General features: G+C 36.7%; 1 protein-coding gene across 18 annotated transcripts in view; it reads left to right on the forward strand.

Moving 5' to 3' along the window:
- The window catches only part of ERC1 (ELKS/RAB6-interacting/CAST family member 1), a 295,118-nt gene that overhangs the window by 93,413 nt on the left and 174,936 nt on the right, over nt 1-26,769 (forward strand). For all 18 annotated transcript variants that reach the window (XR_011742041.1, XM_065859918.2, XM_065859923.2 and 15 more), the window contains 4 exons: nt 738-905; nt 18,470-18,607; nt 20,397-20,537; nt 21,628-21,768. Coding sequence is in view for 17 of the 18 variants with exons in the window: in XM_065859918.2 (XP_065715990.1) it covers nt 738-905; nt 18,470-18,607; nt 20,397-20,537; nt 21,628-21,768 (588 nt within the window). In the remaining variant the exon portion in view is untranslated. The remainder of the gene's footprint in view (nt 1-737; nt 906-18,469; nt 18,608-20,396; nt 20,538-21,627; nt 21,769-26,769) is intronic.

Consider the following 26,769-nt stretch of genomic DNA (forward strand, 5'->3'; position numbering starts at 1 on the left):
TCTGAACTTATTGAGGTCATTGTAGCTCTAAGTATGTTTATGTGTCCAAATTGTACCCACAATGCCCTTTATTGTGTCCGTTGTTCCGTTTTATCTTTAATATAAAACTGCATCCTGCTGAAAATGCATGTCACATTTAAACTCTTACGTTGCTATTTAAGCCAAAATATTCTTAGGCACCCTAAGGTAACCCTCTTTCCGTGTTTTGATCTGGAGTAGCTGCAAAGACCTCTGCTTTCATTACCTCCAGGCTGGTGTGAGATTATAAGTGAAACCTAGAATGTAAGTTGACTGTTTGGTACTATGAATCAATGTTCAAATCTCTGAACTTTAGTAATGTTTCAAATAAAGGGGTTAGTTTTCCTGCATAGGAGAGAACTTGTCAGCAACACACTGTATTGGCTTCTACTTTGATGAAAAAAATTCCAGGCTTGTATCTTACAAGACTGAGTTAAGTCAGAAGTATGGTTTGAGATTTTCCAAGAAGGAGCATTGGTCTTGTATAATTTGGGAATAAAACATTTGATTGTTTTTACCACTTAGTTTCCTACCTCTTGTGATAGCTGTTTTATCACAACCTTAGGTATCTTGAAGTCTTAAAGTAAGGGATGTTAGTTTATTTTTAATCTATTTTTGATCTGACAGCACTTAATCCCTTGTGGAAGTGTGGTTTAACTTTTCTAAAATTTCTCTCCTTCAGTGCTAAACAAATCCTGTTTCTGCATGTCTGAATATAGGTAGATGCATTGCGGTTACGCCTGGAAGAGAAGGAGACCATGCTAAATAAGAAGACAAAGCAGATTCAGGAGATGGCAGAGGAGAAGGGAACTCAAGCAGGAGAGATCCATGACCTCAAGGACATGTTAGAGGTGAAGGAACGCAAAGTTAATGTTCTTCAGAAGAAGGTAAGATTCTAGAGGTCTAAGTCAGATACATATGTCTGGTGCATCTCAATTTCTAAGTCTGTCAAAAAGTCTGAACTACAGTTTACATTTTGGAGATCAATGATTGAGTCCCTTCATGTAACAGCAAGGTAGTGAATGATGAATTTCAGTTTGAAGTTTTGAAGAAAAAAAATAGAAAGAATTCAAAACAAAGGTTGTTCCCTTTCCATGGTTGCATGTGCTGCTTCTGCTTCCACTTCACTATTAACAATGACTGAAGCATTTGTAGGAAGGCACATTTGAAAAATCAGTCCTTTCATACCCACACCTTAACAAAGCCACGCTGATCCAAAGCACAGGGCACTGGTTAACTATGACTTCAGTAAGTGACTACATGGATGAGGGGTTGTATCAGTAATTAGGATGATTCCTCTGTCATGTACTGAGAAAAGTTTGGGAAGAACTTTGTATGGCTTTCATTAGAAATGCTGTTTTATCATACATAATATTTCTTGGGAACTACTAGAATGGGATAACCAGGTTTCAGGCTATCCTGCGTATCTTTCTGGATAAGAAGATGTAGACCTTGTCAGTGAAACGGGGGAGGTCTGAATAAGACAAAGTAGACCCTGTCAGAGAAATTAGAGGTTTCCCAAAGGGCATAGAGTCCAATGAATGTCATTATGGATGATCATTTGCAAATAGCACACAATGCATGTATCACAATACATTTTAATTTACAGAATATTTTTTTTCTTTGTATTTTTAGAGAAGCTGCTCTTGGAGCTCGTATTCAATGTATTAGGCTGTGAATGTATTGTGGTGTTTTTTTTCTAGATCTTTAAGCACTTCTATGGAATTCTTGTAATTTTAATAGTTCAGAATATTGATTAATTTCTGATGCCTGGCCAGTGCCTTTTTTCTGGTATACGACTATGAATCATGAGGGTTTAGGTTATGTTCAGTTCTATTACAGCAAACTTCGTGCAGGAATGGAAGTTCAGCCACAGAGTTTAGCCATAAATAAGTCATTAAGAATTCTACAACAGAGCCCTAATTTCCAGTCTTCATAGTCTCGTTTTTTTGTCCGTTCATCTTTTTAGAAACACTTACAGATTTCTAATTTTGTGCTGTGCTCTCTCTTTGTTTTCAAAATTGGTCATGCTCACTCCAAACGTTGATTGAGATCCCAGCTAAATGTTTAACCAAGAACTGGGCAATCTGACATTTGTGTAAATGTTCAATGTCATTGTCGTTGGTTTACTTCCATTTATTCTTACACCATTTTATCATGTTTTCTTATTTGTTCTACTTAACTATTTAGGATGATCTTTTGTTGGTTCATTTATGGGCAGTGCTAAAGATTCTCTCTTTACTAATTTTTTATATGTGTTTTCTTGAGAACACTGTAATGAATATTAAAACAGTTTCAGCTTGTTTCTTTCTTTCAGACTGGAAAGTAAGGGCTCAGGCTTTTAGATGTAAGGGTTTTGAAGTCTTATTCTCCTAGATAGCTCAACACAGGATAACAGTACTGTAATAAACTGCAATTTGACTTGTTATGTAAACCTGTCTCTGAGCTTCTTAAACAAAGAAACATATAACCTATCTATAGAAAAATCTCTCTCCTCATAGGCAGAGATTCGAATTTGCTTCAGTCTTTAAGTTGTTGAAACCATTTTCTTTAGTATGAACAGTTAAATTGTGAGGTTTTTAAATTCAAAGATGATTTTTTCTGTTTCTATAACTAGCAAACCTAGAATGTTTTTATGGACAATCCAGCTGACAATACTTTTATCTGAGGTTTGTGGTACCATATGGAATTCCTTTTTATTTTTTGCATGGCCTAGGTTAAATGGGCACAAATTCAGTCCTTGAAAATTTTAGGATTGATTTCTTTAACTGAATTTTTTAGTTGATTCTGCAGATCTGGAATCAAAGTCTAGGTTTGGGATTTTCTATAGATTGGGCTTTGTGTTTTCTTTGTAGCATTCTTCTGCAGAAAAGCAAACCTTGAGAAAGTACCTAAGGAAGGACAGGCCTGGTTTTTCTCTATATACTGTGGGAATTAGAAGAACTTGCATAAAATCTGTTTTAGGAACTAGAGAAAATTCAGAACTTCTTATTTTTATCTGATATTTCTGTAATTGAAACAAACATTACTTAAAATGCACCCTTTACTATTGGGTCTCTGTTCGGAGTCACTGATGCCGACCACTGCGTAGTTCGTTTTATGAACAATTAAGATAATTTTATTGACTAAAGGTGGTGAACAAGAAAATATACCTTCTAATCATTCTAAAATCCAGATGAAAAAAGTAATGAAAATCTACTGGCCAAGCAGTAATAATAAAAGACACAGAAGAAGACTATGAGCAACAAAGATCTGAAAAAGTTACAATGACAATTGGCATCACTAATGATGCCCAGTATCCACCGAAACGCATGTTCTAGGTTACAGAGGAAACCACATGGTTCACATGTTAAATTCCGGAATCTTTCCAGTTCTAAGCTCCTACAGTGATGCTGCTTTGGTAGCACCTTTATTTGAGACAATAGAAATAGGGCAAATGCTAGAAATGTGGAGCCTACATAAATGAGTTTTAGCTCTATGTCTGAACATTTGATGCAAAAACTTACTTGTATAGAGCTTCAGGATTTTTTTATTTTATTTTATTGAAAATAAATCTTGCATAAAATCTCATTTTAAGTTGTTAGAACTCCAGATGAGGGGAGAATGTCAGAAAATAAAACAGGGACCATGATGGGCAAACTCGAAAGCTGAACCTGCTTCATTATTCTCTTTGCCACATCTGTCTGTCTGTGCTGGTATACCAGGATAAAAAGGAATAGAGAGAAAAACCCAATACTTTGCAATCAAAGCATTTTAGAGAAATAGAAGTTGGGACAAAAGTAAGAGTTACCCTAAAAGAAAAATAAAAGGCAGTGAATCAATCACCCCTTGCTTTGGAGGGAGGTCATGTTTTGTCTTGGGGAGAAGAGGTTAACACTCCCTTCATGGTGCAGAGCAGCTGCAGGCAAATACAATGCAAGTTTTAGTGTCTGAACATAGCAGTGTTTTTTGGCAGCTCCCCATGCACTATCTGATAATTGACCTGTGATAAAGTAAAGGAGGAACACAGATTTTTTTTTTTTTTCCCTGTGGTTGTGCTGATGTTACTTGTTTAGCTAGTATTTTGGAAGACTTCAAATGCAATTTTCCTGGTCTTTTGAATAAGAAGTGTTGCTTTTCTCCAGAGAAAATAAATGCCCTCTGCATTTCAAAAAGCTCAGAAATCAAAACAAATATCTCATGCTTAATAATAAGAAATACTGTGTGGCAGGAGAGAGGAACTGCAAGTGGAATTTATAACTCAGTTTAAAGTCAGTAGTGATGGTAGTTACTGCAACAGCAGTGTTGGTTTTGTATTAGTAACTTTTAAATTGCAGTGTTTGTACTTTAAGGATTATTTTCTTTCCATTCCCTCATCTGTGAAGTAGATTTACCTCCTCAGGCAGCTCTTCTGCTCCAAACCTGAAGAGATGAGAGAGCACAGAGAAGGAACTACATTTTCAAACATTTAATTCAGTTTACAGTAGTTTCATCTTCCCTGGTGTGACCTTGAACTCTCCTACTGAATGAATGCATGAATGAATGAATGAATGAATGAATGAATACATGATTTTCTTAAGAATTAATACAAGGCAGGATGGACTTTTAGATAACCCTTTTGAGATTCTCTACAATGATATTTTGTGCTTGAAAATCCTATAGTATTAACACGGGAGGTGATGGCCCGTTCAAATCTGCAGCATGTCTCTGAGTTCCTGGTTGTGCAAACTATACAAAAAAGAGCAAAGTAACACTGTCCCAACAAAGGTAGTCCTCATGTACATTTACAAAATGGGTGAGCATATGCCTTCTTATTTAAGACTGAATAGTTTTTTGCCTCTGTAATATAGCTGTGGGTAAGCTTATGCTCTGCTTTTTTCGTGCTTGAATCATGAACATTTAAGGAGGAGCACTGTACAGTGCTGCAGGATCATATACTTTGCTCATCAGCCCAACTCGCTCCAGGGAGGTAGGAGGAAGATATGCTGGGCTTTCTACTCAGCTGGGACAGATGAAATTGCTACTTTTCTTCAGGAACTCTATGGCTTAACATGCAGTGTTAATACCAGAGTATTTCTGTAAATATCTCTCTCTGTCATAAAAAGCCATACTTGGGCTCCTTTTACTCCAGATGTCAAGGCATGCTACTGAACTGGTTCCAAACCCAGTTCATAGATTTCAGACACCACAAAAAAGACCTAAAGTCCCCACGGGCTTGTGCCATTGTCTTTATTAAACCTGACAGACGTGACCTCGAAGATGTGTCCTGGAGGGTCATGGGGTACTTGGCTCTCTGTGTCCCTGAAGGGTTATCAGACTGCTTCTGCATCTGCCTTTTCTTTAATTCAAGCCTTTCTGTTACAGGCTTGATAACTACCACTAAACATAACAACAAAGTTGAAGATTATAGCTTTCAGAAATTTCCAGAAGCTGTTCTGTCCCATTTGATACCCTGTGCCTCCAAGTTGCTAGAGTCCCTTCTCTTTTCAGGCATATCCTCTCAGAATTGCTTTCCCATGTCAGATACAGGCATTATGTTTAGTTAGAATAATAATAGGAAAAATTAGACAAACTTTTAATCCTTGATCTCTATGAAAATACCACCAGATAAAATCTTGTGGTAGAAATGAAAGTGCCAAAGAAGACTGGAGAGGCTTTGTTGTGTGAGTTCAAATTCAGCATAATTATCCTGTGAGATTTTTTCATATCTACTATTCAAGAAGGAGAATAGTTGTTTACATTTCCACATAGGAAAATGAGAACACAACACAGAATTTATTTTCATTTTACGGTGAGCCTTGACCACTTTGAAAACAGGATCCTTACCCTTCCGTTTTGACTTTTCACTTCTCTGAGAATCCATTGAAACTTTTTAGAGCAATTGCAGCCCAGCTCAGATGGCATGGTGTATCTTGTTTTTCTTAATGGACAGCTAATAAGACATTATTAGGGCAGGGGAATGTACTTCACTTTCTTCATACCACTTCTCAACTCCTTGCGAGTTTAGTTTTAAAGGTGCCTGATCACTATACAGAGCTTGGAGTTTATTACACCAACTTTGGGTTCAGTGTCAGCAAGATCCCTTCCTCCTCAGGAGAGGTTTTAGCTCATGGATTTGGTCTTTTTTGATTCTTTCTGAACCATGTACAAACATACATTTTTCTAATTTGGAAGACGGGTCCTAAAACGTCCGCAAGTTTAGCTTCAGTCTTTTCAGTGACTGGTAGGCCATAGTTTACCTGTGCTGGTAGAGGTTACAATGTGTCTTCCAGGGACTGACCCAAGGATTATATCCTTTTCATCTTCTTGCCTGATCCAGATCAGTCACAGCAGATGCCTTGTATTAATAGCTTGAAGTGCACTCCAGCATTCTCATTGTAAGGGCTTTTGGCTTCCAAAAGAGTACTCATTTCACAGCTCTAAGTTGGCTGACGTTATGGCCTTCACTAATGAGTTCATAGCCTATAGTAAACAGTACATGACTCCTTGCATTAATTGGTAAAATTCCTTTTTGTCTGTTAGGTACTTCATACTTAGTTATTAAAAGAAAATAAGTCACCTCCTGGGCATTCTTAACACTGTAGTGAAGAGTTTGAATTGCTTTATGTCATTAAACCAGAAATCCGAGATTTAATACAGTTGTCCTAAGCAGAGACTTCTACTGCTGAAGAACACTAAGATGTTTTTGCACTGAACATCAATAGAGAAAGCATGAGACTTTCTATTCCTAAAGGTCAATGCTTTTATAGTTTTATGGCAAGCTGTTTTCACAGAATCATGCAAGGGTTGAGGTTGGAAGAGACCACTTTGTCCAAGCACTCTGCTTAAGCAGGGCCACCTACAGCCAGTTGCCTAGGTCACTGTCCAGACAGCTTGTGAATAAGGCAGCGGAAGAATCACTTCTGTTAAACTTCAGAGCAGTGAAATCTGTGAGTGAATTTACTCATAGGTGCCTAACAGGCACTTGACGATTGTTTAGTAAATTGTGTGGTACATCTAAATTAGTGGAGGAGGCATAAGCTTATTTGAAAAATTGATTTTACACCAAACAAATGTTATGCTATTACAGTAATTTTTAGTGCACAGTTATGGCTACCAATGCAGCAGCTATGTTAGAGGAACCTACTGGATTCAACATAGATTTTTTTATGCCTGCCTGTATTATAAATCAGAACTTATAAATGGAGAATATGCTGCTTTATTTTACATAACCCCCTCTTTTCCTTGGAGTATTTTGTGATACCACAATAAAAACAAAAACATCTGGATTATATGTACCTATATTCCCAGATGTATGGTAATATTCTTTTAAAATAATCAAACATTGTTCTGATGCGTGCAAAAGATAGCAAGCCAATTTCTTATTTTGAGATCTAATAATGCAAGGAACATTCACTTTATATTGATGTTATTAAAGAATCTTGCCTGTTGCCTTTAGTAACTAAAGTACTTTATTTTTTTTCTCATGAAGTTATGAATATCAACTTCTCTTTTTAGAAAAGTAGATTCAAATGTAGAAAGAAAACAGGACTGTGAGGCTAACAGTATTAGTTCTGTAGTTCAGCTATTGTAGCTGGCTAATGTAGGATTTTAAGCTGATACACATTGCTGTAATAGTGTCAGGTAAGATTGATAGCAATAACAACATTACAAGAAAACTCCATTGGAGTTTCTGGTAATATCTGTGCTCCAGCGTTCCAAAAACTGAAACCACAGTTCAGCAAAGCTGTCATATACCGACAGAAGGAATCTCTTCTTTTTTAGTATCCCTTAAAGAGGAACGGTCATTTTAATATTATGTCCTCCTTGTGCCTTGAGATAACCTCTTGATTGGCAAGACAGAACATTACTCATAGGTAGTGGGACTGACAAGTTCTGGTTTCTTGAAGGGATCTGGGAAAACAGCCAACTGTGGGGCCTCTTGGCTTCATTATAAATTAAACGTGTAGTTCTTCTGGCAAGATAAAGCTAATAAGCTTTGTTGGTCTATTCACTGTCATACTAGAGAAATACAAAGTTCCCTGTGATTGAAGAGGCAGGAAAAGCAAGGGCGTATGCCATTTTTGAGGTCGCTTACGTCAGTCTTCCTCACATGGCTTTTCATTGCTCTCTGGGTTGCAAGACTTCACAATTTCCAATGCTTTGGTCACCAGGCGTCCCCTGGGGGGACTGTCTGAGCTGTGTCTGGAACAGACATTAGCAGTCGCGTTAGCCAATTTAGGGATCTTCACTAGAATAAGGAAGGAGTAATTTTTCAGTTTAAATCAATAATATCCTGGATTCAAGAGTGAATTTTGAATCCACTAGGCTAGACAGTCTTCTAAGCTGGGTCTCTGCACAATGTTTGTACAGTCATTAGGACTGTTGTAAACCACAAGTTTATGAATAGTTTTCAAGCCAGTGAAAACTCTCCGGCAGGGGGATTGGCCTAGATGATCTTTGAGGTCCCTTCCAATCCCTAACATTGTGTGATTCTGTGATTTCACTTATCCAAAGGGTAAGAAAAATTGTCATTGTGGAGTAGTGTCACCAGGAGAAACCGAGATCACCTTGTCCCAGAATAGTGTGCATTTGGTAATTAGGATGCTCCTCTGCATGATGAAGGGCTTACGTGTCTTCCAGCAGAGATGGGTAAAGCACGGTTTTAAACACAGAACTTCTGGATAAAGGGAACCACTCCCTGTCCCTTCCAGCCTTTATTTTCAGTAGAGACTGGAGTGTCGATTTGCCCAAAACAGTCTGTGGTATTAAATGGGAAAGAATATAACCAAATGATGGTATTAACTGAATATATTGGCTTCTTATATTCATATATTTTTTGAGTATAGGCCATGAAAGAGTTTTCTTTGAGAGTTTGATATTTTGTCACTTCTCAGTGTTCTCAACTTATTCTGTAAGAGCAGTGGTAGCTAAATACTGAATACACACACAAGAATACACACACTCTTTCTCTCTTGGTTTTTTTAGTATTTACCATATGACTTCCAAATCCCTTCCTATTCCTCTCTCCATATCCTTGCTAGGATATTGAAACGGGACAATCACAGTTGACTGGGCATGTTTTACACTGAAATTAGAGGCATCCCTCCTTTCTAGAGCTCTCCCCTCTGGTTTTGGACAAAGTAGTGCAGTGTCTGAATTCAAATCTCATTTAGAATCTTTGTTCAAGTTGTACAGCCTTCTGCTTGCGTGATCCTAAATGATCATGTAAATGGAGTTTAATTTGCTGTGAGGATTTCGTTTATAGTCAACATTAAATCCCATGTTCCCATCCTATCTGTTGGTCTTTTCTACTCCCTGATTTCCATTCTTGGGTATCTCAGTGCTGTGATGAGTTAAGCCTTTCCTTTTTCATGTCTGTTTTTGCCACCCTTTTTTCTGTGTCGAGAGTGTGATATGTAGCACTGTACTAAGCAGGGATGTGTCAGTAGTTATAGTATCCCTACTCTGGAGAACAAAAATCAGAATCTAAAGCAAGTTAGGAAAATAGCGTCACTGTTCCTGAGTATATGAGATCAAGTTGTCATAGAATGAAGAGCATTTGTTTCACAATAATAATCAATGAAACACTGTGCTTGGTTTATCCCAGTAAAGAAGTTTAATTCATAATATAGTAAGTTTTTCACTTGATACTTTTTTAATGTTATATAAATTTGTGAAGCTTGAGCTATTCTAAAAACAATGTCACAACTTCCTAGTTTTATTCTGCTTCTTGCAAAACAGGATATAGATCTAAGTTAACATTTGTTGGTTCCATTTTTTCCCTGTGTTTTATCAGCTTTCAACAATTAAGTAGTTTTGGTTTTCCTTATTTTGAACATTTGGGAACCATCAGTATGAAATTATTCCGAATTATAGTATTTTGCATTTTTTCTGTAATGAACTTGCCTAAATCAAATCTGTGCACATTTATTGTCAAAGTTGTTCCTGTGATTTGGAACAGGAGTGAGAAAATGTCCCCCAAATAATTGGGTTTTTTAATCCATTTGTATTCAGTAGGTCTTAGGAGTAAAACTTAAGAAAGCATAGTCACAAAGATTGCCTCATTTTGTCAGGACACAGCTGAAAGCAGAATTAATGTGATGTTATCCTGCATGATTAAGCCCGGATTTCAATAAAATGGATGTTATCCATAATTCGATGGTGAAATAAATTACCAGATGATTTCAATTATGGTTCTCAGGATAAGTGACATTTTAACATATATGAAATAAACGAGTAATTTATAAACTTAGTGTTTCATTGAAGAGGAGAAGCAGAAACTAAATGAATTTGTTTTGCTATTTGTAACAGCAGTGTTCTGTTTTGAATTACTTGGGTGAATGAAAGCATTACACCCAAGCTGGAACCAACAAATTGTCTTAACAAACAACTTGGGTTGAAATCTTGGTAGTGGTGGGTAATGGATACATTATCTTACCTGATGAATACCAACAGAAACAAGTACTCACCCAGTGAAGCTTTAAGATTTTTTTAATAGATTATGTAGTTAACCATATGTACTCAACCTACTGGCTCACACATTGCTGAAACAGATCTCTTTTGAACTGCTTTTATACTTTTGTTATGTAATTTGTATTTTACATAAAGTAAAATAACCAATATCAGTGGGCTGGAAAGAGCAACTCCCCCTGCACCCCTCACTTCAAAACCCCCTATTGTTTTCTCCAGAGCCCATGGTAGGATTTTACTATTCGAAGACTTCTTTTGACTAGGTTAGCCTATTGGTATTATTGAACTTCCTCAGAATGAAGCAATTTCTTAACTGAATTTAACTGTTTTACAGCTGTCTAAGGATGTGAGCTGTTATTAATATGTAATTTTTTCTGGGCAAATGCTTTGGAACCTAAACAATATTTAAGAATATATATATTGACTCACCTGAAATGTGAATTTCAAGTCATCCACCAACTAAAAAATCAGTCTTCAGTCTTGAGGCTCTAAAATTTTTGTTGGTTTGGTTTTTTTTTCTTCCCTGATTTGAATTTATGCTGAAGTCTCCTTAGAAGCCTGTAAAACGGGGCTGTCAAACTCATTTTCACGGGGGGCCACATCAGCCTCGCAGTTGCCTTTAAGGGGCCAAATGTAATTTTAAGACTGTATAACTATAGGATTAGTAACATTTATACAGTCTTAAAATTACATTTTGCCTTTTGAAGACAACCGCGAGGCTGATGTGGCCCCTGGTGAATATGAGTTTAACACCCCTCCTGTAAAGAAAATGCCTCTCAGTATCAGGTTTCAGAAGCAGCAACCTTTAGCAATAGCATTGTGTTAGAAGGATTGAAGGAAATTCAACCTATTAACTAGCAGGACAGAAGGACTGCAAACATGACAGTAATATTTTTTTAAACATCTGGTTTAAATATGGTTTGTTATAGGGAATATGACAGTACAGAAAAAAATCTTTACTATTCTGAAGAAACTATAATTACAATTCAGTTTATGGTGTTAGTTCTGTGATTGTGACTGCATTGATCTGTCAGCAAACTGGTGCTACCAGAGGATGATAAGGTATGGAAAGGAAAGGAGGACAAAAGGAAACAAAGGATGGAAAAAATGTCCTTAGAGGTTATTTCTGTAAACATAGCAGAACTATTATTTCTGACTGATATAAATCTACTTGTGAAGCACCTTTGTTTGAAAAAGCACTGAAAGAAGAATAGTCTTTTGGATCAGTGTCAGGATCGTTTGTTGCTCCTTCACCAAAGGTACAAAATAATTAACTGTCTATACAAGTTAAATCAATTTTCATTGTAGCAGCACTTGTTCTTGCATACCCTTCTTTTCTCAAGTCAACCTTATTGCAAAAGTGTATGTGCAAAGTTAGGTCAAGAATAAAGCATTAATTGCATTAGGTGTCCTGCGATTTTTTTCTTTTTAACTTTGTTTTTGCTGTGTGCAAGTTTCTTCCTTTTGAAGCAGTAGCACTGTCCCTGTTTGTGTCTCATACGTTTATTTAACAATTAAGGTTTTATTTTAAGTAGAAATAACAATAATAAATGTTGTGCTTTCTAAGCTGCATAGCAACAAAGTGCTTTATTTGTAAAACTGAACACTAGAACTTCATGCTAATTTCAAAGGACTTTTTTGCAGACTGTAGATCATAAGAGTAAAAATGACAAAAAGATTCTGTCTTCTAAAAAAGAAAGTAATTTTTTTTTTATTTAATGGGACCCATTCTGAATTTTAACTGGATCTGAGTAGCAGTAGAGAAGTATGACTGTGTAAGAGGTACCACCTTGCTGGAGTTTCCTCATCTCAAATTCCCTTTTTGTCCTGTCTTTCTCCATGGTCCGTCGCCCCCACCACCCTCCAGCCTTGTTCTCTTTTGTAATCTCTTTTGTAAACGAACTGTATATTCCTCTATAGCCCATGGCGACTGAAGGAATCTCCTGGTATAAGGTTCTCCATACCAGTTCAAGAATCTCACTAAGTGAGGTTCAGCAACATCAGGGCGTTTATGAAGTGCACAATGGTATTCCAATGTGATGTTGCAAAGACAGTAATGTTCCAGATAAACATTGAAATACAGCAGCAGTATTAATCCTATCTTCACTAGCATAAACTAAACAAATGTTTACCACTTAACTGAACAGTTCACCATCTCTACACTGAAGTGCTAACTGGGACTCCAGAATTTTAAGTTGTATGAGAAGAGAAACAGACACCACCACTGGTATCTTGCATTTCATGGTGTCTTTAATTTACTTTATGCTTAACAAACTTCACAAAATTAACTGATGTGCAAACTGCTTGAAGGTGATTTTTAGTATGACGATTCAAGAACAAGAATAGAATCTCTGAATATAACCTGACAACAGTTTAACTTTATTTATATTACTTGGTTGGGTCATAAAGTAAAAAGAGCATACTGAATGCAGCTGAACTTTGGAAGAAACTCTGACTTGGGTTTGCCAAAATGTTACTGAAAAAAGGGAAATTGTTTTGATCTATCCTGAATTTCAAAATCTCACTCTTGCAATGAGACATGGTATGCTTAAAGCTTCAACATTCACACAGCTTCAGGAGATTGTTGCTAGTCTTGGGAATATAACCTTTAAAATCAATAGCAAGAACATTATTTTCAGTCTAATTGATTCAATACAGTAATGGGAATTACATTCATTCATGTGACAGACGTTATTTCACTGGGGACTTTAAAAGCAGCACCTTATATTGGAGGTTCAAGTGGAGCCAACACACGTACAAAAGATCAAATTTTGTTTCCATCCATGCAGTGGTGAGCTCTACTGACCACCCCCTCCCCTGGAATTTGTTGACACTAAACTAAATGTAGATTTTTGCAATTCATGCAGGACTGTTGCAGCGATACTTTTGCAAGATCTGAAACAGAAGGACAGTTATAATGATGAGGTTTTCAGTGTGACATTTATAAAACTGGAGCTTAATCTTATCAAACTGACCAGTAATAACTGCTTCTAGGCTTTCATTATGGTCTCCAAAATATGACTTTCAGAAACACAGTAATATTTACAAATCCAGTAGTACAGCATTCTTGAACAGTCTCTTGGGACTTAGGATGATCTCACATTAACACATTTTAGGAACATAATTTCTGGAATTCAGATCCATTTCAATTTTTTAGAGTAAATGTCTTACCCCTTCTGAAGCAACATGTGATCGTGTCTGTCATCACTATTATGTTCTCATCCTGTTTTTGATGCAAGCCCACCTTTCTAAGCTTCTCAAATTCTGTGAGATTCTCCCAAAATCAAGTATGACTGCAGCCTATCAACTTTTATCATGAGACTAGTATTCTTACATGGAAGGGAGTGGCATGTCTCCAACTAGACAGAATTGCAACTAGTCTGTCTGTCATCACATACCTGCTTACTCACCCACTCTCTCTTCCACAATAGCGATTTTGTCCTCCTGTTAATTTTGTCCTCCTGGCACAAGCAGAATCATCTATGCCTATGATCAGTGAGCACACATCACCTCCTTGTAGTCGTTGACCCCGGAGCTGACGTGACCAATGGTGCTTTCACAAAACCCAGGATAAACTCTTTGGAAACCTCACAGCTTATGTGAAGTTTTTGTTTATTTGGATGGCTATGCCGCAGAAATAGAACAGGAAACCTCTCAACCCACCTGATTATTTAGATCCTTTTTACAGTACTGCTTCCACTTAATGAAAGCTAGGGTGGAAAAAGGGGGATGCTTAGCAGTACCCTGAGATGTTCTTTTGAACATCTGCTCTTGTAAGACAATCAAAGAATATTATCGAGTGTTAAATAGATTGTCTTCTGTATATAGAGTGTATATTATGATGAAGATGTCATGTGAGCAATCAAAGCAATCTCTTTGTGGAGCTGCACTGGGGAAATCAAGTTCAGAGTATGAGCAAAGGCATTTTCACCTGCTTATAGAAAACAGTACAGTGGAAGGTTTGTCTGCAGGTGAATAATAAAGCCAGTTTTGATATATTGCAGATGCACCCAAACAGTGGAGTATGCAGCAAACTTTCGCAAGTTGGAAAAGATTTTTAATTTAAAATAGGCATTTTGCATTTTTTTAAGTATTTCCAAGCATGATATTTCTAAGCAGAATATTTCACATTTTTCTTACTGTCTCAAAATTAACCAAGTTAAAAGGTTTTTACCACTTTTAATTTCTTTTTCTTGCCCTACTTTTCTTCCTTTTAGAAGTCAAACAGAGTAGACAGAAGAAAATTGGAAGTGGAAAATGAAACATAAATGCAGTTAATTCTGTCATGAAAAAGTGATCACCATAAAGTGTCAATCTTTGATTAAAAACAAATATTTTGAAGGAGGAAAAATGTTGTTTTCCAGTAATGGGGCAGAGGAGAAGAAACTGAAAGACCAATTTACAAACCCACTTTATGTATTTTAATGTGGAAGCCACTGGTACATACCCTAGGGTTGATGATGGTTCTACAGAAGAACTTTTTGGTTGAAGCAAGATACAAAGGTTCTACTAGTAACCTCTAACTAGAGGAATTTGGGAATATCGTGGCCTTGATGGTTCCTAAACTAGATGTGTAGCATTTAAATCCTTGTGCTGTTTTTAATTTACATTTGCTTGGGGTTTTCAGTGAGATTGGTGTTTGCAAAAAGAAGAAAGCTTCCTTGCCTTTGGAACAGAATGGCAGAGGAAACTTTGCTTGCCTTTGCTCCTGTGCTTCAGGGCTAGAAGGGAAAATAATTAGTTCCACACAACTAGGAATAAATCACCCAGATTGAAACATGGTAGTGCCTGACAACTGGTAATGTTGGAAAAAAATATTTTAGTAGATCATTATTGATGAGGAAGTTGGTATGCAGAGGAGATTATTCAAGTATATGTATGTATACCTTTACAGTAAGCTTAGTGTTGCTAAATTACCCATAGGTTGCTATCTTTAACCTGCAAAACAAGTAAATATGGAAAGAAAAAAGATTAATAATCTAATAATAATATATTTTTTCCATTTAAGAAATTTTGTACAATAATGTATATTCTGTAGGTTTGTAGAACATTTCAGAGGAAATTTATCATCTTCCAAATATTTGAAGACTAAACAGTGCTGGTTCAATCTTTGTCCTTCTATGTTTTCCAGAGGTTTTGGAGATTCCATTGCAATAAATTTCATCTTTATAGGGGGGAGAAAAGAAAGACCTTGTTTTGGTTATCTGTTTTATTTCTATCCATTATTTAAGAATTAATTCAGGATTACTTTCTTTGGGGGGCAGGAGGGGTAGGAAAAAAGGATGGTAAACCAAATATGACATATATTATGTATTCTTTTTGAAAAAGATTCTCAAAGTACTTGCAAGGACACAATAGCAAAATTCTTCATTAACTATATGGGCAAAGTATAGACTGTTCTTTGCTTTTTTCTTCAGATTTATCATATCGAAGAACCCATAGTTTAGCCATTATGTGTTACAGTAGTGCAGGTTTGAGAGAAAAGTGGAATAAAGGCAATTATTTTATAATTTATTGTGATTTCACAAAGGAAATTTTGCATCTATTCTTATAGGAGTGTTTCATTTTGGATCTATCAATTGATCCATTTCTAGTTTTCTGTGGTTTTAGGGCCATGTCCTTGTTGGGGACATCAGTTATCTGATGCTGCCAAAGGTGCACTTGTAGGTGGGGTTTTTAGGTAGTGCCTGGCTATTAGTGTGACCTAGAATGTTTCAGTATACCTGCTGTTCCCTGACTGATAACAAAAACGTCATTCATTACTCCAGACTAAAAAGTATGCATGTATACTGAAAGAATAGACAGGTTCACACTTTCTCCGGGTTACAGGAGGATACAGGAAGAGTGCAGTTGCAATGGGAAGGTGCAGCAATCATATATGCCACTGTTGTACAGCTGTCATCTTATTTCTGATCACAGTGAAAGTGTTATTGAAACCTAAACATGCATTCTGTGCTTGTGCAAGTGCTTATGCTGCCTTGGCAAGCACCTTAATAGATGCTAAAGCTGAATTATTTAGCTGTCTCTGCGTGTGGTTTGCTCACAGCAGTCACCCTGCACTATCCCCTCTTCAGCCACTTGAAGCCTTGGTGAGGGTGTTTCACCTCCAGAAGTAAACATGGGTCTAAGAATAGCTCAGCCTTCTTTGTAGTATATTTATTTTCACGGCTGGGTGTCTGAACAGCCAGCCAGTCTAGACAGCTGAGGACACTGAAAGCTCCTAAGGTCAAACGCAGCCACGTAGGCTGCTCTTGGGGACGTTACCTCCTCAGTAGGTGTAGGCACCAGGAGAACTTTTCAGTCAGAACTAGTGGGGTTCTTTCTGAAGCTCCGTGGGCTATGGAGACGTTAATAGATGTGAATGAATGAAGAAGGAATTTTCAATTCTTACAGTTATTTCTGACTCACATGATATGTCACCTGTTATGGTTTTTCGGGGCTCATTCAGATTTGTTTGGTAGCATTTTGTTGTGCCCAAATTTTAAATATAACTTGGAGGCCTAATACTTTTTTTCTAATAGAAACTAATGACAATGATAAACCAAAACCACTTTTGGTTCATTCCTTAAAAAAAAAAAAAAAAAACAACAACAAATAACTTAAATAGTACTTCTGCTATCAGTAATACAGAGATTGTGTACAAAGCTGGATTCTAAGTTTATGTGTACTTGCATAAGAGAAAAAAAACCAAACTGGTATGAAGAATCTTATATGAGGAGACTCCTTCCATGACCATGGGTTAAGGAGGAATATCAGTAAAGGTTTCCCTGAATTAGGTTGTTGTTCCTCCTAGCTTCCAGTTGTAACACATTTACCGTTATTTGTGACTAGAAGTTCAGCCTTCTGCAAAATCTTTTATCATTACAGCTCTAGACCATTTTCTAAAACTCTGTTCCAGGTGTAATTTTAATAGAGACAGCAAAGTAGTAGTGAATGTGTGTAAATAGCCATTTGCCCTGTAATCACAGCAGCTCAGTTCTTCCAGGGTTGAAAAGTAAAACGTGGGGATAGTTGCTGCATTTCCACTAACCAAGGCACTGCTAACTGTTGTTCAACAGGTGAAGCAAAAAGGCAAGCTAATGCTTTCATTTAGTTTGCTAAGTAATGGACTAAATATTCTTTGGGGTTGTCTGGTTACATTATTTCTTGAAAACGTCTTTGAAATGGTATCTTGCTACAAGTATTATGGAGATAGGTACCTTCCATGCCACATGTCATTCAGCAGTTAATGACGTATGTTTTCTGATGCAAGAAAAACTTGTCAGCAACAACAACAAAAAAGAATCAACTAGAAAACTGTACCCAGTTTAATCCTTTGCTGACAAATTTATTTTCAACAGGTTATCATAATGTGTCTGTTTCTTGTCATGTGTGTATATGCATAGTGGATTTAGCATTGAGTCTTCTCAGTCTGTCAAAAGATATATTCAGAACACATAAATTGATTGAATTCTACACCTGCAGAAAACAAGGCTGATATATTTTCTACCCCGACAATGGCGCTTTGTGTTAGTCCACCATAGAGCAAACCACCATGTAAGATGAAAAAGCATCACACCAGTACAGTAAAGAATATGAGAGTGCAAAGTAAATACTTAAAATAATACCTCCTCACAGCTTCTTAATTATCCAGTGCCTTTTTTGGTTTGTGTATGCAATTATGTTTTTCTCAGCTTTTTTCCTTTGATATTTTTAATACATTAATCGTCCTTCAGCAACAGTGCCCAACAATCTCAGAAATGAGGAATAATACCATTTCTTTGTTTTCGCTGATCTTGTAAATGTTATTTAGACTTTCTTGCTCCAAATTATTTCCTGATTATTGGAAAGGTTGCTGATTCCTTGATAATAATGGATGGGTTTGGTTGCATTGCTTGCTGTTTTGATGCAGGATTATAGGAACTTGGTCCTTGCCAACTTCCGTTGCTTTAAGAATACTTTAAAGACTTTAATATACTCCTAATACGATTTTGAACAGTTTTGCTTGCTATTTTCTTAAAATTGACTCCTCTTCTTTAAGATTGAAAATCTTCAAGAACAGTTAAGAGACAAGGAGAAGCAAATGAGCAGCTTAAAGGATCGAGTGAAGTCCTTGCAGGCTGACACCACGAATACTGACACTGCCTTGACCACGTTGGAAGAAGCACTTGCAGAAAAAGTAAGTATTGAAAGGCTAAGGCCCTTCCTTCTGTTGTCCCAAAACCAGGGTTCTTTACATGGTGTGCATACAAATGAAACAAATTTAGCACACAGAGATGAGATGTTGTTTATTACAGAGTTGTGCAAGTCTGAGTGCTGGAATAAAGCCACCATGCCAACAAAAAAAGCAACAGTCATTATGTACAAAATCTTATCACTACTCAGGGCAGTCCTAAAGAGTCAATTGATTACACATTTGCATATTGGTTACATATTCATTTTAGCATATAATGAGCAACACTCAGCTGAAGGACACTTTACCTAACAGTCTGGAGATATGTGGCAAAGCAAGACTCAGCTAATTGTGAGGTTCCAGAAAGTCTGCACTGCAAGGACAGTATTCTTTGTAGTTTGAGATTAGGTGTTTTGCAAGTCACTCTTATCTTTGTCAGACTGACCTAAAACTGGAAGGATTTACGTATCTTTAGGTTAGCAATTGCTGACAGGATTCATTCTTTTAAGTGAATGGCAACATTTCAAAAGGTCCTCCTTCTAATAACCTCTCTGGAGTCAGCTTTTCCATGTGTTTCCTGGACTGTGTGTACAAGACATCTCTAATGCAGCGCCACGGTGACATCCTTTGTCTCTGACGGCTGAGGACAGACCAGGAGGACACAGGGTGGCTGTGGAATGTGTCCCTCCTTAGAGGCCACTGTGGGATGTTCCCAGTGACTGCAGCCTAGGGTATGGCTTCTGCATGATGAGGAGGGCTCGAGGGTAGCGCTAAGCCACAAGCTATTGCTCTTGTCATTAGCTGCTTACCATCATTTCCCATAGAATAAGTTCTCACATTGTCGTATCATTACATGGTGCCTCTTTGGTACTATTGTGGGATACCTTGCATTTCAGCTGTGGATTCTTCTGCTTTTTACCTTTATTGTGTTTTTTTAAGTCAGATTAGTATTTTATTTTATCTTCTCTGCTCAGATATTTTATTAAGAAATTTATTTTTAAAGTTTTGCCGCATGAAATGGAGGTTTAGTTCCCAATACTGAATTAAAGTGAATAGTTATCCTGATGTAGCTGTGTTTCAGTCTCACTTTATTTGCAGCTTTATTGTTCTAATTGTACTTTTTTTATGCTTGCCCAGTTCTCCGTAGATAGCAGACCGAGGGAACAGCCTTGTCTATTTTGTTTTGATGAGGCAACTTTTTGGAGTTACTGTATATTTTTTTTCTTGATTCCTGGAGAACCAAGGTTACAGCTCCTTTAGTGTGTCAGATTCTATAAACCTTAAGTTAGAGTAAAGCTTTCCCTGGGGTTGGGGAATTCACTTGCATCCCTTCAATCCCTTGCACAATAACCAAAGCTCCACTGATATCTAGTGTACAAAAAAGTTGTTTCATTGCCTTTTCTTAGTGCACATCAACCCTGGTGTCACATACGCACTACACCCACAGACTTAAGTGCACATTTTTGAAAAACGAGATCTAAATAAGTGAGGAAACAATATGTAAGGTACCCTGGTCTTGGTTAATTTTGATAATCAGAACCAGATAAATTGTGTTGCATTATAACAGTACTGTGAATTTTAGAGATAAAGAAAGCCTGGTATTTCCTAGCAATGAATCCATAGATTACTCAAGTTTCCTCTTTCTTTAGGATCTGTTTTACAACAGTAAAGAAAATGACAGTATCCTACACCTTGTCCTCCTCATCTACAGCATGTAAGAAATGTTGTGTTAAGAAGGCTCAGGAGCTGAACTGACTAAGAGAGATTTTCTTCACAGAGTGATTTCTTTTGCCAGGAAAGGACCATTGAGCGCCTAAAGGAGCAACGTGACAGAGATGAACGAGAAAAACAGGAAGAGATTGACAACTACAAAAAAGACATTAAGGACCTGAAAGAGAAAGTCAGCATTTTACAAGGAGATCTCACAGAGAAAGAGGTTGACCTGTCAAATGAATCTGTTGTGTTAGAATTGTTTGTTGTATATCTCTGTGTTATATTTGAGATGAAGAAAGCTGTTCCTTTACAGTAATGGTCCTTCAACAGAAGTTTATCTAGTAAAATATATGGTTTGAGAATTTTTCAAAGCATAAATATTTGAGAACCACCTTTTCATGGATGGCACACAGTCACTTATTTGCAGCCATGAATCATGTTAGTAGTGAATGACTGATGGTCAATGGCTACATTTACTGGGGCTTATAGACAACTGAAGGCAGAGAACAAATTTGTTCCTGTCTAAATACAGGAAGGAAAGGACAGAGATTGATCAAAGCTGTGGATGCCAAAATGCGGATAATATTTATTCCTTTATGCAAACAATGCAGCTAGTTCTTTTGATTCTGAAGAGTCTTTTTATAATAATTAAATTGGTTGTAGGTAATGAGCGAATTAACCTCATTATATTAGAGAAATATAAAAGTTCTCTGTTCCTTTTTTGGAATTGTAACATTCAAGTCTACTTAGTCTTTTTTCAAAACTCCGTCAAAATAAAACAGTACCAAAAATATGCACCCGAGAAGTATTAACATTTTGTCTATGGGAAAGTCAACATTTGACAAGAAAAAAAAAAAATCAACGCCAAAATGGTTCAGAAAACAAGGTGAGATGTCTGTTGGAGATAGGTAGTATGAATCAATTTCACCCCATAGCAACTGTACACAGAAAAGCTTTGAACACTCTCATGTTTAGATACTGTGGCCAAATCTGCTAAGCACATGTGATTTTCAAATACAATTCTATTTAAAACTAATTTTTCTTAAACATAACTGTCACTGAAGCACTCATTCCAGTTTACAGAATCTTCCATCTTTAAAAATAACTTTAAAATGAATTTAGACAAGGTTTTATTTTGATCCTGAAAACCTGAATTAAATCAAGCTGGCTTAAATCAGTGACATGAACATCCTGACAAAATATATTGTTCTAAGTTGGATCCTGAACACAGGAAGAAAATAAAAACAAAAAGAAACTAGCTATTGCACTTAAAGAGTATTTACTTGATAGTTATTTTACTTCTTTTATTTTAGACATCCTTACTGGATCTGAAGGAACATGCTTCCTCCTTAGCCTCATCAGGACTGAAGAAAGATTCAAGACTCAAGACGCTGGAAATCGCATTGGAACAGAAAAAGGAAGAATGTTTGAAGATGGAAACTCAATTGAAGAAGGTAATCTTACTTCATATTTATATACATGGTATAAACATTCAGTGTTAGATGAATTGACCGCATCTACAGAGAAAAATTCGGATCTTAACTAGTAGTTCTGTGAATTGCTTTTCAGTGGGTACTGTGAAGTTGTGTCCATGCAAACCATATTACACACTAAGACCATCGGAAAGCAACTTTCAGACACTGCTGCTAATTCTGGACTTCATTTACATGTAAAAAAGTGCTATTGACTGTTGGTTTTTGGTGGTTCTGTTGTGGTTTCTTTTGTTTTCTTTTGTTTGTTTGTTTGTTTTTAACAGATACTAGGAATTAAAGCCTTCAGTACAGTTTGTAGCAGCAATCGTGCCATTAAACTGGTGTAACAGCTAAACATTTCACATATCAATTATCAATGCACATAGGTGTCAGTGCAATAAACTCAAATGCATTAATGGCCTGGCCCATACGAATGCATAAAAACAAATGAAAATAATGTATCATCAGTGAAATAAGTGGTCTTTTATTTTAATCTCATTGCCAGTCACAGCTGATACATTGGTAAGAGTTTCCTGTTCAGAATAATAATACTCTATTACAAGAAAGCTAATTCGTTTGAACAGAATCTTTGGGTTACATTTGCATTGCAAGCCTTCTTTATTTTACCTGTGAGTAGCATAAATACTGCACTGTCTAGAGGAACATTGATTTGATTTTAACTTTTTGATTTTAAAAGAGCAGGTGACGAAGAAGCACAAAACGCACTAACCAAAATTGTGATAACCCTTCTGTTTACAAAATTAGAACAAAACAAAAAGCAACACAACTTTTAAAAGAAATTGAAGTCTTGGATTGTGGAGTTCTGGCTGTTTCTCTACGTCCACCTGGGAAAAGGAGGAGTGTCTGTGCTGTAGTTCAAATTTTGAGTCATCACTGAAGACCTGTTTAGGATTTATGTTGTGTGGGTGCAAGGTGGGTGTTAATGCACCTGGTAATGCTATGTAAGTGAAACTCCATATAAGCAGACCTAGACCCATGTTTGCCATTCTTTTTAATTCTAATACACAAAATGAACAATTCTGTTATTCAGCAGCAACGAAGTGCAATAGCAAGAAAATGCAGTTGTTCTCATTTAATCAGTCTCACAGGCTGGTTTTTGGTGTACCATACAGGTGGGGGAATATTTCAGGAGGCCTGAAGGGCCTTTGAGTTCTCTTTCAGGAATTGCAGGTTTTGGTGTGTTACTGATAATGAGATGGGGAATATATTGTACTAGGATTTGCCAGAGATTGTTATAGCAATTGGATGATAGTATTAAAATTTGTAGGTAGACAGCTGCAGTGGAGAATGTTGTTACAATTAATTAAAAAAAAAAAAAAAAAAGTACTAACTGGGAGAGCACATAACAAATAGGTTATGAAAAAACAGTTATGGAAATTCAATTATTTAGGAAATGTGCCTGTATATTTAGCATTTGTAAATGTACTGCTTTTCACTGCTTCCCCTGCGATTGCTTTCCTCATTACAAGCAGTGAGTGTATCAGTAGTAGAAACGGACATGGAGGTTGAATAAATCTGGTGAAGTGGTGCTAGTTAAAAGGTGAACATGCAGTTAATTTGCACAGTGATGACAGCTCTTCGTTATAATTCCTTTAGGCCTACCTCTGCTCATTCCATTTTTGAGGATTGTACTTAATAGCTGGTATCCAGGAACATTACATAAGGACACTGAGCCAGTTCATAAAACCGTATATTTTTATAATCTAATATCTGCTTTTTCAGGTAATAATTAAGAGGGTGAATTATTCTCCTGTGATCCTTTTCCTGAGGGTTACAATGGGAAAATAACTCAAATGTTGAGAGCACTATTGATGTACAGAATAGCTATGGGACAAATAACTGTATTCTTAATTCGGTTCCGAGAAAAATAATGAATATAAATTCACTGTATTGTAAGCACAAATAAATGTGCATCTTCCCATCCAAATAATCTGCCTAACCTCATCTGGTCAGGATGGTTTCAATTCTACAAGGAAAGAAAATTGATAGCCATTGTTACCATTTTTACCTATGTACAGCGTAAAGCCCTTCCATAATACTCTGGATATCTGCTCCTCAGCTCCAAGAGTTACTGCTGACTAGACCATTTGGACAATTGTTTCCAGTGCAGAGACCCTAAAGTACTCTCTCAAGTCCTACTGAGACAAAATCACCAACACCCTGTTCCTTTTTCAAATACTATCATGTTGGGCTACTGCATTCTTCTTAGTCAAGGGAAAATTCAAATTCAATGGAAGGATTTTTTCATTTTTTGGGGACGGTAAGAAGTCAGTCCACGATGGCTTTTTATAAAGGAATCAAAGCTTTAGGACCCAGGTATGTTTTCATGTAATTGACCAAGCATTTGCTTTCCTTAAGCTGTACAAAAGCGCACACTTCTAGCACTGATCCCCCCAGCTTTCTAGAACCAAGTCATGGTTACTCTTAGTTGTTCAAGAAAACATAGTTAGCAACCACTTGAGTATGTTCTATACTTACGAGTAAGTTTAGATATTTGTTTAATAACCTTTTTTTTTTCCCAGCTGTTTTAATTCACCTGTGGGTTTCTGTCGCTTTCAGAGAAGTAAAAAAAAAAAAAGTATTTTTAAAAGGCTTTCTCTCTTTAAATGCATTGCAGGTATTTATTCAGACAATTTACATTTTCAAGGTGGACTGTTTCCTTCTCATCCTTGAAACAATGATGATAGATACTCTAACTCCCATTTAAAGCTTCTAAAAGCTCAGGTTTCCACATCTCCATTGTTAACCGTTGCAAATAACTGTCAGAATTAACCTCAAAACTAATGGCTACATAGGAGCATTCAATTTTAAAATGAATTAGAGGTTTATCTTGCTGTGTTTTATTACATTATCTTAGTGCTGTTTTGCATAAGACACATGCAGGAAGGACTCTTGTGTAGCTCTTAAAAGCAAATGGCAAAAAACTTTTCCTTTTAGATTGTTTCCCTTACAGCTGGAACAGAAATGTGGCTCACATCAATGTTGTTTCCCTTGCCTTTCATTTCCACTGAGCTGTTTGCATACTTTCAGTTAAATCCATTAGCTTTAGAGGTTAAGAAGCTGACAGAAGAGACTGAATCGTACTACTATTAAGCCGCTAGATAAAAAATACTTAGGCAGTCCTTGGAAAAAAAGTCTTGCTGATCTCTAAACAGTGGGCCTTTGAGAAATCAGAAACAGTGCAAGCTTCCACTTTTTCTGCAAAAGATATTTAACTTTGCACTAAAATGAAACAATATTAACCGAGTGGAGTGCAGGGGTGCTGAAAAGTTCCTGGTATTATTTTTCTTCCCATGTAAGCAGTCGCCAGTGTCTAACTAGGTGTCCAGTTCTCATTGTTATTATTCCTTTTCTCACTAATGACTAATTTTATATTGATCCCCGTTAGAGCAAAGAAAACGTCATTGCTTTTCATATTTGGGGTTGGTTGGGGGTTTTTTTTTATACTAATGTTATGGTCATGCAAATCTATGTGCTCAATATTTTAGTTATTCTGCTGTCATTGCTTCTGTGCTCAATTGTCAGCCTACTGCCAGCAGGAGATGCTATGGGAGGGAGATTCTGAATGCTGAAAGCGAGCCATAGATCCCTGTTGAGTTTACATGGCCTGGTGTCCTGCCTTAAATAGTCTCCTTTTTTACTGAGAGGGAATCATTGAAGGGAAATCACACACAAGGGGTTCTCTCGCTGTTTTTCTGTCCAGTGGTTTTATGCTGTGTCATCTTTTATCCACTTAAGAAACTACTTTTTCAAACTTCTGTTTTAATGTAGCAGTTTTATAGTGAAAAAGTTTTCTTCTGGTTGTTTTTCTTCAGAATGCTCTCTTCCTAGCTTTTTCTGCCTTGTGTTTCCCAGTGAATATGCTTTTTTCATTTTCTTTTTCTAATCTCAGAGAGACCAACTAATGTTGGAATTTGTTCCAGCAAAGATAAGTGGATTTTTGTCTGTCTTCATTTCCAGTGTATAGTTTTTCTCCTTTAAAATATTTTCCTTATTTGAAATGGATCGAGATTAGGAAAAAAGAGTCCAAACCGTATGTTAACCACCTTCCCCTTGGTGCAGTTCTAGGAACTTTTCATCAGAGAGTGTCAGCAGTGGTTCTCTGCCAGGAAAATACCTCTAGATTCCATAGGCTCACTCAGAGGATGTTTTCTTCCTGCTGTGGTGTTCTTCCTTCGAGTTCAGGAGGATACTATCTTTGAAAAGATGAAAAATTGACTGAATGAAGTGTTGACCCAAGTTCTCTTTCCCAAGGTTCAGCTTGGCTAGTCTAACACAGGCTCTGTTGCTTTTTACTTTTGTGAACAAGTGTTTCCTGCCACAACTGAAAATATTACTGATAAAATTGGTAGATGAGATGGAAATACTATTTTTTGTTCTCAGCTAATGGTTTGGATTTTTTTTGAAGAAAGAACAATAAATAATGTATTCAGCATAGCAACCTAGAAAGAAAAAGGCTACCAGGGGAATCAGAATGTCTTGTAAAAATAAAAGTAAAACCCCAGCAATTGTGTCCAGTGCTCACATAGTGTCAGTTACTGCATTAGCTTTCTATACCATTTATCTGTCTTGTAATTGATATAAGTGAAGCACTAGAAATTAAAGTCCTGCTCAACCTGTAAAACCATCATCTGTAAACCCAAACACAGGACTGTGTTAAGTATTTGAGGACTGGACAAAACTGTTGAACTGGAAATCAAGATTAAGTTTGGAACTTGCATAACAGTAACTCTCCGTGTTTTTCATGTTTCAAAAACTGGTTAGCAATGCATGCTAAAATCACAAATTAAGATTCTGCTTTCCTAGTAAATTAATGTTGCAGCTATTATCTTAAATTATTTTCATGTTGCATCTTTTCTTTTTCTCACACTGTTCTATTCCCAATTTTCCCCATCTTTTCCTATCTTCTTTCTCCCTTTAGCATCCTGAAGTTTTATTGAGTCATCCATCCAAGCCAGTAAG

The sequence above is a fragment of the Patagioenas fasciata genome, chromosome 1 (genome assembly GCF_037038585.1).
Source record: "Patagioenas fasciata isolate bPatFas1 chromosome 1, bPatFas1.hap1, whole genome shotgun sequence".
Classification (NCBI taxonomy): Eukaryota; Metazoa; Chordata; class Aves; order Columbiformes; family Columbidae; genus Patagioenas; species Patagioenas fasciata.